Source organism: Ursus americanus, chromosome 2, assembly GCF_024610735.1.
Source record: "Ursus americanus isolate L20-20 chromosome 2, mUrsAme1.1.p, whole genome shotgun sequence".
NCBI classification, from domain to species: Eukaryota; Metazoa; Chordata; class Mammalia; order Carnivora; family Ursidae; genus Ursus; species Ursus americanus.
Genome location: NC_142128.1, coordinates 38,129,154 through 38,139,453, shown reverse-complemented (window position 1 = coordinate 38,139,453; position 10,300 = coordinate 38,129,154). Strand labels below are relative to the sequence as shown.

General features: G+C 56.0%; 1 protein-coding gene across 2 annotated transcripts; it reads left to right on the top strand.

Moving 5' to 3' along the window:
- Positions 1 to 470: 470 nt before the first annotated feature.
- Positions 471 to 9,150, top strand: FLYWCH2 (FLYWCH family member 2). 2 transcript variants are annotated; one of them, XM_045784510.2, is made up of 4 exons: positions 482 to 605; positions 5,025 to 5,123; positions 5,919 to 6,356; positions 7,978 to 9,150. In XM_045784510.2, exons 3-4 carry the CDS (start codon positions 6,026 to 6,028, stop codon positions 8,079 to 8,081), a joined length of 435 nt encoding a protein of 144 aa, XP_045640466.1. In that variant the 5' UTR covers positions 482 to 605; positions 5,025 to 5,123; positions 5,919 to 6,025; the 3' UTR covers positions 8,082 to 9,150. The 2 variants fall into 2 exon arrangements, with proteins under 2 accessions (XP_045640467.1, XP_045640466.1); XM_045784511.2 differs by lacking the exon at positions 5,025 to 5,123 and having other exon boundaries at positions 471 to 605.
- Positions 9,151 to 10,300: the final 1,150 nt, after the last annotated feature.

The following is a 10,300-nucleotide window of genomic DNA, read 5'->3' as shown; positions in this document are numbered from 1 at the left end:
GGACTGGTGGGCAAGGGAGGAAGGACGGATGGGCGACGGAGGGACCGGTGGTGAGGATGCTGCGTCTTCAAGGATGTTGGGTTGAGCGGAGCCAGTGGTTTCAGTGAGCATAACAGCCTCCGCTCGCTCAGGCAAGTGACAGGCGCGATCGAGGCCTTTAAACGAAAGCTCTAGTTTCTTTCGCCGCTAGCAGGCGTCAAACCCGGGGGGACGTCCGGGGGTCTCAGTTAAACCCACCCTCTGATACAGGGAGAGCCCCGCCCAGAGCTGGATTCCAGGCCTCGGGATCGCTGGCGCTCCGCCCCCGGGCGCTGCCGTCCAATCCCGGGCTGGTCCCGCCCCCTTCGCGAGCCGTGACCCCGCCCCTGCACGCGGATTGGTCAGGCCGCCAGTTCGGCTCCGCGCGGCGAAGACCCGGAGCAGCGAAATTCGCCCAAGGAATGCCCCCTCCCGGCCCTGCTGCGCATGCTCGCTCCGTGACCTCGGCTTAAGGTGACGGCTCGAAACGAGGCGGGGCCCCAGGCAGGAGGCTGCAGGACCTGCCGCGGTTCTGTCGCCGGAGAGGGAGAGGTCCGCTGCCGCTGCCGCCGCCCGGCCGGTGCCCGGTGAGCACGGGCCCCAGCGGGCCGGGGAGGGTCCCGGGTCCCACGGAGTGGCCCGGCCCTCCCGGGGGTCCCGAGGGCTGCTGATGCTGGGAGGGGGGGTCACCCTGCTCTGCGTCTGGGCGCTCAGGCCGCCTCCTTCCTCCTGGCTCCTCCTTCCCCCCATCCCACCCCACTCGGGACTGAGCACCGACACTCCCGGTCAAGGATCCCCACATTGGTCTGCCTTTCCTTGACCACACCCAGTACTGCCCCCCTCCCTGCGGCCATCCTCAGCCTCGTCCCACTCTGGCAGTTGGAGCTGTGAGATGTTGAGGCGGGGGGCGGACACCCTGGAGGCTTGCTGGCGAGGTGGTTGTACTAACCGGAGGGGAGAGGAGCTGGGAGGAGGGGCCATTTGGGTGCAGCGCAGACGGGTCTGATGACAAATTACCGTGTGTGAAGAGGAGTACAGGTACCTAAGAGCCAGGGCGCTGAAGGGAAGGAGGTGTCATTACCTGAAATTCCCACTGTGGGCAGGCTCTCCCCTGCGTACTACCGAGCAGCAGTCCTTGACCTTTTTTGGATCACTGCCGCCTTGAAACTCTCCCTGTAAGGATGTGTACCTGTACACCTGAGTGGGCCCATCGTCCCACCGGCGGCCCATTCACAGTCCTCCGTGAGCCGCGTGGGACAGTGATGATCTGGGGCGCAGCTGCCGGTACCCCCAGGACTTTTGGAAACAGTGCACTCTTGCCTACCTGCTATTAAGAACCTCTGCCAGATTCGCCACTATTGCCATCATAAGGTGGAGCCTGCCCGAGAGGGTAAGGGGTTTGTCCTCGTGGCTGAGGACACAGGTGCTGGTGGATGTTGGTGGCATTTTTCTCCTGTACGTGTGGACGTAATTTTCTTGAGCCCTCGTCAGTGGCCAGGCGTGGTTCATGTCTTCAGAGCCTCAGGAACAAGGGATCGGACCTTGGATTAGTTACCTGTTGCTGCCGTAACAGATTACCACAAGTTTCGTGGCTTTAAACAGCACAGCTTCCTAACAGTCTTGTAGTTCTGGAGGCCAGAAGTCCAACGTGGGTCTCATGGAATTAAAGCCAGGTGCAGGCAGAACTGTGTCCCTTCCTGGAGGTTCCCGGAGAGACAGTCTGTTTCTTTGTCTTCTCCAGCTCCTGGAGCCGCAGGCATTGCTTGGCTCCCTGCCACTCCCTCCTTCTTCAAAGCCAGCACCATCCAGTCTCTCTGACCCTGCTTCTGTCCTGCTTTCTCCTTCTCTCTTCCACCTCCCTCTTGTACTTTTTAGGACCCTTGTGATTGGACCCACCCGGTCATCCAAGCTGCTCTCCTACTTCAGGAACTTTCATGCCATCTGCAGACTTTCCCTGTAGGTTCCAGGGATTAGGGCCATTAGGCCATGATTCTGCTTCCCAGAGTGTCCGAGGGGCTCCTGCCAGTTCCTAATGTTGTATGAATTGGGTTTTACACTGAGACATCTTCACACTTCTGAGTTGGCTTTCTGCAGACCCATGTCCTGACCGCGGGCTAGGATGAGTGGGTGACTGGAGGTCAATGGCGATATCAAACCACCAGATTTCAGAGTTAGAGGGAGGGTGCCAAGTGAGGGAAGTAAACTATTAAGCCCTTTGCTCTTTTTAATGCATTTCTGCTTCGCTTTTAAAAATTCTGTTCATTCGTCGGTCAACTCTTGATCTTAGTTCACTTCTTGATCTCAGGGTCATGAGCCCTGTGTTTTATTTTATTTTATTTTTTTGTTATTAAAAATAAAATAATTCTGTTCATTCAATGAACTTTCACTGAGTGAAATTTAACTTTCAAAAAAATATATATTAGGCTTAAAATAGCTGCCTCTCAGGTCTTCCCTCCACACCCAGAAAATTGCTGGAAGGATGACTCCAGAAAAGAGGCTGATCCAGCCCGAAGGACATGACCATTCCTGTTCATGGAGAGATTGACAAACAGTTCAACCCATGAACTAGCAATTACACACTTCCTGCGTGAAAGGCCCCTGGTATCATCCATGTCAAGGTATCAGAATCAGATGTGGTACTAGTAAAAAATGTAGGTTCTCGGGCCCCTCTCCAGACCCCTTGAGTGGGGTTGGGGATGGCGTAGTCCAGGACTGTGCGTTTGTCGCAAGAACTCTGGTGATTCTTAGGAATGCTGAAGTTGGGGGACCACTGGTTGTAGACTTCATTTCCCTTTCTCCTAATAGCCAACAGTTTTATGGAGCTGATTCCTGTACTGTGCAGCTCACTCTCTCACAAGGTACAATTGAATGGCTTCCGATGTATTCATGAAGTTGCACAGCCGTTGCCATGGTCAGTTTTAGAAGCCGCCATCCCCACTGGCAGCCACTCCTCATCCTCCCGCCCTCCCCCCACCCCTAGCCCACCGCACATCTGTCTCCAAGGATGGACATTTCTACCCTCAGCTGTCTGGTCTCTAGGTCATTTTGTGTAAATTGAATCATATGATACGTGGTCTTTTATGACTGGCTTCTTTCACTCCGCGTAATCTTTTAAAGGTTCATCCATGTTGTAGCATAATTTTTTTAAATTGCCAAACAATATTCGATTGTATGGATATGCCATCTTTTATTCACTCATTTGTTGATGGGTGTTTGACTTGTTCCCACTTTTTGGTGACAGTGAATAATACTGCCGTGAGCATTCATGTACAGAATTTTTTTCAAGATTTTATTGATTTCAGAGAGAGTGCAAGGGGGGAGGGGCAGAAGGAGAGGGAGAGAGAATCCCAAGCAGACTCTGCACTGAGCGCAGAGCCCGATGTAGGCGTTGATCTCAGGATCCTGAGACCATGACCCCAGCCAAAACCAAGAATCAGGCGCTTGACGGACTGTGCCATCCAGACGCTCCTCGTGTTCAAGGGTTTATGTGGACACTTGTCTCCAGTTCTCTTGCGCATGTGCTTGGAGCGGAATTGATGGGTCCCATGGTAACTCTGTGCTTAACGTTCTGAGGAGCTGCCAGACATGGCTGTGCTGTTGACAAGTCCGTCAGCAGTGTAAGAGGCTTCCAGGTCCTCCTCATCCAAACCAACACTTGCTTTGTCTGTTTCGTGTGCGTGTGCTCCTTTTATTATTTGCATCCCGGTGGCGTGAAGCAGTATCTCGTGGTGGTTTTATTCTGTTTCTCTCATGACTAATGACGTTGAGCATTGCCTATGCTCACCAGCCATCTGTATCTTTTCTTTGGAGAAAAGCTTATTCAGAGCCGTTGCCCATTTTTAAATTGGGTTACTGGTCTTTTTGTTACTGATTTGTAAGAGTTCTTTATAAATTCCAGGTATAATTCCCTCATCAGGGATATGATTTCCAAAAATTCTTTCCCACTCTGCGGGCTGTCTTTTAACTTTTTTGATGGTATCCTCTGATGCACAAAAGTTTTAAATTTTGATGGAGTCACCTGTACTTTTCATGTCATATTGAAGAAAGCTTTGGCTGATATAAGGTTATGAAGATTTACTCCTACCTTTTTCTTTTTTGAAGAGTATTTTAAAGTTAATATTTGTATACGGTGTAAGGAAGGGGCCCAACGCTGCGGGATTGCATCCCCAGACCAGGAGGAGCCTGCAAGCCAGAAAGGCGGGCTAGCCCTGGAAGATGTGCACTGAAGCCAATCCCTGTGTGGATTGGGCAGGACGGCCTGTACTGGGGCTTCCCACATAACCTTTTTCTGCCCAGAGTGGCTCTACCAGGGGAGGCTTTGGTGGTGTCCTTTCTGAAGCTGGTCCCTGGGTTCCTCCAGGACTGCTCTGTCATCCTGTGGGACAGGATGGGCAGGGCAGGGAAGGACTGCGCTGGGGGAGCAGAGGTTTGCTTGTCCCAGGGCTGAACTGGGGGGCCATGGGCAGGAGGGATACAGAGACACTGATCCCAGGGGTGCCTTGGTCAGGTGACCTGTTACCAGGCAGATTTCCTTGAGCGCTCACACCCTGGAAGTGGGGGCTCCATGTCTGTCGCTCCAAGAGGTCTCTGCTTTTATGTCTTGTGGCCAAGGGACTGGGGTGGAGGGTTTGCAAGGGATTAGGCACCCCAAACCCTCTTTGGCATTGCACCCCTGACTCCTCTCATGGATGGAGTTTTGGAAAACTTTGGAAATCTGGGCATGGACCCCTCAAGCCATATGCTTTGGGAGGGGTCCCAGGAAACAGTGAGAACTGCAAACTGGGTTAGATAATCAGGGTTGGGGGGCAGGTAGGTGTCTGTGAGCCTTGCCGTTGCCTGGGTCCTGAGATGGGCAGGGGAGATGTCTCCTAAGGATGAGGTCTCGTTCCTGTAAGCTGAGAAAGACCCTGCCATCTGCCTACCACTCATTCGCCCCCAACAGACCAAAGGCCACTCCACACTGCCCTGCCGTCGGCCTCCGTAATACATCCTTTCTGCTTCTCCAGGCCAGAAGCCAGGGAGCCCGGAGTGACTGGATTCTCCAGACCCCTGTCCAGCCCCATCCCCTCCCAGCTGAGGCAGCACCAGCACTGCTCAGGCACAAGGTCACTGCCCTCCTGGGGCCCCGGCATCTCCCGAGCTCTGTGTGGTCCAGGGCCTCTGGCCTGGGGTGGGGGACACATCTAGGTCTGAGTCCAGAGAGTCCTGCCTCCCAGAGCCAGGCGTCCCCTCTGCAGAGCACCAGCGGGTGCCCGGCTCGGTCTCCCTGTGACACAGTGTCAGCAGGAAGGCCACCGGGCATTGTGGGAGGGTCCATGACCTGAGCCCATGTCCCAAGTGCTGGTCTCTGAGGCTTGGTGCTCAGGACGGCCGGTTACCGTCATCCCGGGCGAGGCACAGCAGGTACCGTGGGGGGACGGGCTCCGGATCCCCCTCAGCCGGACTCCCAGCTCTGCACTTCATGGCCGTGTCGGCCGTCCTGGCACGCCTCAGTGTCCTCCTCTGTACCCTGGGTCAGCAAGAATGACCCATTTTCATACATGGGCCAAGTGAGATGGGAAACCCCGTGAAGACACGGCCCACCGTGCTCGGCACCTACGGGCCTGTCTTTGCAGAAGCTCGCGGTTCTCAGTGCCTCGGTCACCCCAGCAGCCCCTGGAGAGCCCTGCCTGCGGCACATTTTACAGACAGGAGGGTGGCGTTTGGGGAGGGGAGGTGACAGACCCCAGCTGCCTGCGAGGACGCGGCTGAGCGGAGGCAGCGACCCGGGGTGCTCCAGCTCTGTGCGGGGCCCTCCCCGGCCTTTCAGCCCCATCTGCCTCCACCTCCACCCCATGTCCATTTTCCTGAGCCCCAGGCCCAAGGGGGCCTCCCCTGATGGATTTTGCCTCCTTCCTTAGGACGGAGCCCCTGGACTGCCAGGTTCCCGACCAGGGAGGAGGAGGAGGAAGAGAACTCCATCTGCTGGGTCCTGAGTGTGGCCTGGGGGACGGGCCGTTGTCCCAGAATGCCCCTGCCGGAGCCCAGCGAGCAGGAGGGCGAGAGTGTGAAGGCTGGCCAGGAGCCGTCCCCGGAGTCCCCTGTGCCAGGCACAGATGTCGTCCCTGCAGCCCCCAGGAAGCCCAGGAAGTTCTCCAAACTGGTCCTGCTGACGGCCTCTAAAGACAGTGCCAAGGTGGCAGGGGCCAAGCGCAAAGGCGTGCATTGCATCATGTCCCTGGGGGTGCCTGGCCCCGCCACCCTCGCCAAAGCCCTCCTCAAGATCCATCCTGAGGCCCAGAGGGCCATCGAGGCGCCCCCCCAGGAGCCTGAGCAGAAACGCAGCAAGCCGGACACAGGTGAGGCCCCCAGGTGGTTGCAGCGAGCACAGTGTGAGCAAGACCTTCCCGGGGCTGGAAGTCCCCTGACACCCGGGAACCTGGGGGCTGGAGGCTGGGCTGGCTGTGGACGGTGTGCACGTGCTGTCCACGTCACACCTCAGTGTAGGGCCTGCATGTCGGTCGGCCCCCACGCACATGTGTCTATGTGGGGATCGGCCTGGGAGGGTGAGTTTGTATTTCCCTCTGGGTACATTTTTGCAGGTCCTGGGCCCATTTCTGTCCATATCTGCTCTTATGTGTCTATGTGTTAATGTGTTTGGGGGTCTAGGGGTATATGTTTCTGAGGTCCCAGGCAGGCTCCCCAGCCCCCACCCGGCTTGCTGCAGGCGACACTGGAACATGGATGCCTTCTTTGAGCGTGGAATCCTGAGGGGCGCTCAAGGGAAGGGATGCCCAGTGCCTGGGGAAGAGATGAGCTGGGTTTCTTCCCAACTGGAAGTGGGGTCTGCTGTGCCCTGAGAAGATGGGGACAATAAAAGCCACAACAGTTGGCCTCCATTTGCTGCCTATAAACAGGTGGCCCCCTTGAAGCCAGCCAGGGCACTCGGGCTGGGCAGTGCAGGGGACCCCACTCACTGCTGGAAGTGTAGGAGTGAGTGGTCTGAAGTCCTGGGGGGTAACACCACCGCTTCCCCTGGAGCCCAGATACCACGGCACTGGAGATGGGGACATCCCCAGTCACAGGCCTGGAGTTTCAGGGCACACAAGAGTGCGCTCAGCTTCCTTCAACTGCCGGACAGGAGCTGCACTCGAGGAGTCGGGGAAGCCCATCGCCCCAGAGCTTGAAGGCCCCTCTGCAGCATGTCCAGCTCACCCCTGTTTCTACCGGCCAGTCCTGCCTGAAGTGCACCCTCACATTTACTTACTGCCTCCCCCAGTCCAAGGGGTGGAGAGTGCAGTCCCTATGACCTGTGAAGAAGCAGGGTCAAGGAGCTAAGTCACCGCTCTGAGGCCACCAGCTGGTCACTGCAGAGGGTGGAGTGGGGAGTATCTGGTCAGAGCCTGCTCTTCTCATGGAGCTGGGTGAGATGGGCCATCTCCTGGTCCCTTCCACCCCGGCTGAGACCTCTGGGCCCTTCTCAGATCTGCCTGGGCTCTGGCACCATGTGGGCCCCACCGACCCCACACAGCCCCTTGGCAAGAATTAAAACGAAGCCACCCATCCTCAGATGGAGGGCTGGAGGGCAGAGCAAGGGCTACATTTCAGCCCTACAGCCTCCCCTAGGCAGGTGCTCTTGTACAGTGAACTACGCCCTCCACTGGCCACCCTGTGTTTACCTCTGTGCCTACTCCACAGACTTTCCCACCTCCCCCATCCCAGGCCAGGTGGTGGGGATAGCAGTGGCTCCCTGGTGCTCAGCCCAGATTTGGTCCAAAGTTCCCTGGGAATGACTTTAACAGCCTCTTTGTCCCTGGGCTGGTGGCCTTGGGGAGCATGTCTCTGAAATCAGCAAGTATTTCTGTAAGTCAGGCAATGGCATCGCAGAAAATCCCCTGGCTGGGCTGAGAGCTTCAGGCTTTGGGTTGCCCCCCTCCCTTTTCCTCTGACACCAGCCTGACCCACTCCCTTCTCTTCCAGACGGAAAAGAAGATGGAAGGTTGGCAGGGCAGTCTGCCCCCAGTACCGAGGTGGTGGGGGAGGAGCCCACCGCAGATGCCGTCATGCCCAACACGCTCCTGTAACTCTGACAAGCTCGGGTATGCCCCTACTGGGTCAGTGAACTTGGCTGTGACTTCTGCTGGGGACCCAGTTGCAACTGATTTTTATTCTCAAACATTGTGTAATTTTTTCCAAATGAAGCATAAATTACTTTTATAAACAGAAAAAAACTCAAAAAGCATAAAAGAAGCTGTATGCTAGGTCCCATTATGGACAGGTTTTAAAACCTTCTGTGGTCCTTTGAGACCTCGATGCAACCCCACCAGCCCTCCCTGGGCCCTTTCCCAGGGCTGCCTGGCCTAGGCCAACGCTCAGACCCCTGGCCCCTCAGCCTGGAGAGCCATCACTGGCCTGGACTGAGCTTTCTCCTTCCTGCTGCTCTTGGCCTGAGAGGGGGGCAGTGGGACCCCCCAGGCCTGAGCCCCTGCAAACCCGATCTAGCCCCTCCCTGACCATCCCTCCTTCAGCCTGCTCCTGCTGGACCCCCAGGAGGCTCGCATCCTCCAGGCAGCCCACCAAACTGACAGCTTCCCCCCACCCCTGTGTTCATGGCTGCCCAGATTCTGCTGCGGAGGGGGTGGGCCTGCAGTAGGGCAGGTGGACCGCAACGGTGTATGATGCCCCTATCATGTTCCTTCTGGGTGTTTTGGGGGCTGAGATTCCTGGGCACCTGAGCCCCTCCCCAGGCACCTTGGGTGCCGCCCCTGCTAGAGGAGGAAGTGAACAGAACTCTTCTGTTACCCCCCTGCAAACGGACATCAGGGTTCCCTGGAGGCCCCCCGACAGGAAAGGCTTTGGCCTCCTTCACCTCGCGTGGTCCTCCTGGTTTTGTGAAAACTGCCATCGGGCAATGGAAACAGATTATTTCTAAAAAGTTGCGACTAGAGGCCTTATGTTTTTGAACATCATTTTCCCGAATTGAACCTGTATCTATGGACCCCTCTAAGGAAAAGCGAGTTCCTCAGCAACCCCCCAGCCCGGCTCCATCTCACTCTGTTACCCTCCAGCGTGATGTGACATTTATGTTCTGTAACCAGCATTTGAAACGTTCCTTTGTCTTAACTCTATATTTAAATAGATACCCGGTCCTCACCACATTTCTCCTTTCCTGCGGCTCTGCGTCATCCCCTTGGTGGGCTGGTGTGGTCAGACGACAAGAATGTCTGAGGAGTTGGTGGTGGGGTGACCCCCGGGAAGCAGAGTAAAGAAGGGGCATGAGGAGGGCAGGGGGCAGCAAGGGGTGACTTGATGCGGCTTGGCCTACTGTCCTGGCAGTCCTGGCCCCTGGCAGGACATGGTGGATAGTGGCTCAGGGTCTGGGGGCCTGGAGCCCACAGGGAGGATTCCAGGCTCATGATGGGGAGTGGGAGGCCGGGGAAGGATTTATGCAGAGGGGGCACACGGTCGGCATTGTTTTACAAAGCCCACAGGCACCATGAGAGGAACCGACTGGAAATGTCCAAAGTGGGCTCTAAAAGGCTGGTGAGGAGGCCACCACAGCCTTGGGGGAGAGGAGACAGAGGGGAGGTGGGTGGGAGGTTTCCCATCTGGGAGGGACGGGGCCACCGACCAGGAGGACAATCGACGTGTTCTTGTGAAAAGAGTAGTTCCCTCGGATGTTAGAGCAGAAATTCCTCAGAGGTCACAGATTGGTGCCAGCGCTGGGTCTCTGCGCTCTGTGTGCGGGTGGGTGGGGGTCTTCATTATAGAATGAAGGGGGCTCTTCCTCAAGAGTCAGGGCACCTGCATGGTTCAGCTGGTTAAGCCTCGGACTCTTGATTTCAGCTCAGGTCATGATCTCAGGGTGGTGAGATGGAGCCCGGCGTCTGGCAGGGTACTGGTCATGGAGTCTGCTTAAGAGTCTCTCTCTCCGGGGCGCCTGTGTGGCACAACGGTTAAGCGTCTGTCTTTGGCTCAGGGCGTGATCCTGGCGTTATGGGATCGAGCCCCACATCAGGCTCCTCCGCTATGAACCTGCTTCTTCCTCTCACACTCCCCCTGCTTGTGTTCCCTCTCTTGCTGGCTGTCTCTATCTCTGTCGAATAAATAAATAAAATCTTAAAAAAAAAAAAAAGAGTCTCCCTCTCCCTCTGCCCCTCCCACCCCTTAAAAAAAAGAAAGTAAATAGGAATACTATACACTTCCTTCAAAACATAACTTATTGGTCTTCAAGCTAAAAAAAAAAAAAGATAACTCATGGTCATTGAAATATACATACAGCTTATGAAAAATATTATAAATA

What these genes read in the sequence shown, in the direction of transcription:
- FLYWCH2 (XM_045784511.2), top strand. Translation starts at nt 6,026, where the DNA reads ATGCCCCTGCCGGAGCCCAGCGAGCAGGAGGGCGAGAGTGTGAAGGCT. An exon ending in ACGCAGCAAGCCGGACACAG is followed by an intron (nt 6,357 to 7,977) that starts GTGAGGCCCCCA and finishes CTTCTCTTCCAG; the next exon opens with ACGGAAAAGAAGATGGAAGG.